At 38.0% G+C, this 1,101-nt stretch overlaps 1 protein-coding gene across 1 annotated transcript; it reads right to left on the bottom strand.

Annotated features, from left to right (window-relative positions):
• On the bottom strand, window positions 1-684 carry LOC104807172. The gene has a single exon (XM_010532337.2). It carries the CDS (start codon window positions 443-445, stop codon window positions 155-157), a length of 291 nt encoding a protein of 96 aa, XP_010530639.1. The 5' UTR covers window positions 446-684; the 3' UTR covers window positions 1-154.
• Window positions 685-1,101: the final 417 nt, after the last annotated feature.

The following is a 1,101-nucleotide window of genomic DNA, read 5'->3' as shown; positions in this document are numbered from 1 at the left end:
TCTGTATAATTTCCGGCGTTTCTGGAAGATTTCTCGGCAAACAAACAAAAACCCGGAATTCCGTTTCGAAATCTAACCCCAAAATTTACACGCACGCCATTTTGTAGATTCGTAAAAGGGGCTCCAAGAAATCAGAACAAAGCAAGACAGGGAACTAGAATCTAACAGTAGTGGGACCGAAACAGCTAATACCCATAACTTTCTCCATTGTAGCCTCCGATTTCGTCACGCCACTAGATCTCACGCAATCAGCCTCCGACAACGACGACGAATTCGGTGAAGAAGAAGGGCGAGCGGGCACAGAGATCGCACGGACACGAGCCATGGCGTTCTTCTGAAGCAATCTCAGGGGATAATTCCACCGGGCGACGCCTTGGTCTTTGAGCGCTTCCACCGCCGCGATCGCCATGGCAACAGCCCACGAAGCTTGTTTTCCGGCGTTCATGGTTGGAAATTTTTTGTGGGTTTTTGCCGGGAGAATCGGGAATCTGTGTCAATGCTTCGGATTCGTGTTTTGATTGATGTTGTTGAGTGGTTTGTTTGAAGGAGAAATACAAGGGAGTAAGTGCTTATATAGTTGCGGGGTCGATCGAGAGAGAGAGAGAGAAACAGGAGGCTGGAGGAGGAGGAAGAAGCCGTAGGTTTTGGAGGAGAGGGTCGAGTGGTTTTTTGGAGGCTACGAGGAACTACGACAACTCACGTGCTCTCTCTCTGACCTACGCAAACCTTGTGCCCTTTTTTTAGATTTTTTGTCGGCAACTTTATTTCCATTTATTAAAAAAATAATTAACATATAAATACCTAAACTTTTATAAAAATCCTATACAAATATTTAAACTATAAAATTTCTATATAAATACTTGAATTTTTAAAAAATTTATATAAATATATAGATTTTAAAAAAAAAATTCTAAATAAATATAAATTTTAAGTATTTTTCAAATAAAAATAGATGATGTCATTAACGAATTTTGGATTTATTTGAGAGTTTTTCAGAAATCTAGATATTTATGTAGTATTTTAGAAAAATTCAGGTATTTATATGAAAATTTTATGGTTTAGGTATTTATATGAGATTTTTGTAAAAATTTAGGTATTTAT

The sequence above is a fragment of the Tarenaya hassleriana genome, unplaced genomic scaffold (genome assembly GCF_000463585.1).
Source record: "Tarenaya hassleriana unplaced genomic scaffold, ASM46358v1 Cleome13, whole genome shotgun sequence".
NCBI lineage: Eukaryota > Viridiplantae > Streptophyta > Magnoliopsida > Brassicales > Cleomaceae > Tarenaya > Tarenaya hassleriana.
The sequence above is the reverse complement of the archived record's forward strand: the minus strand, read 5'-3'. Positions and strand labels throughout refer to the sequence as shown.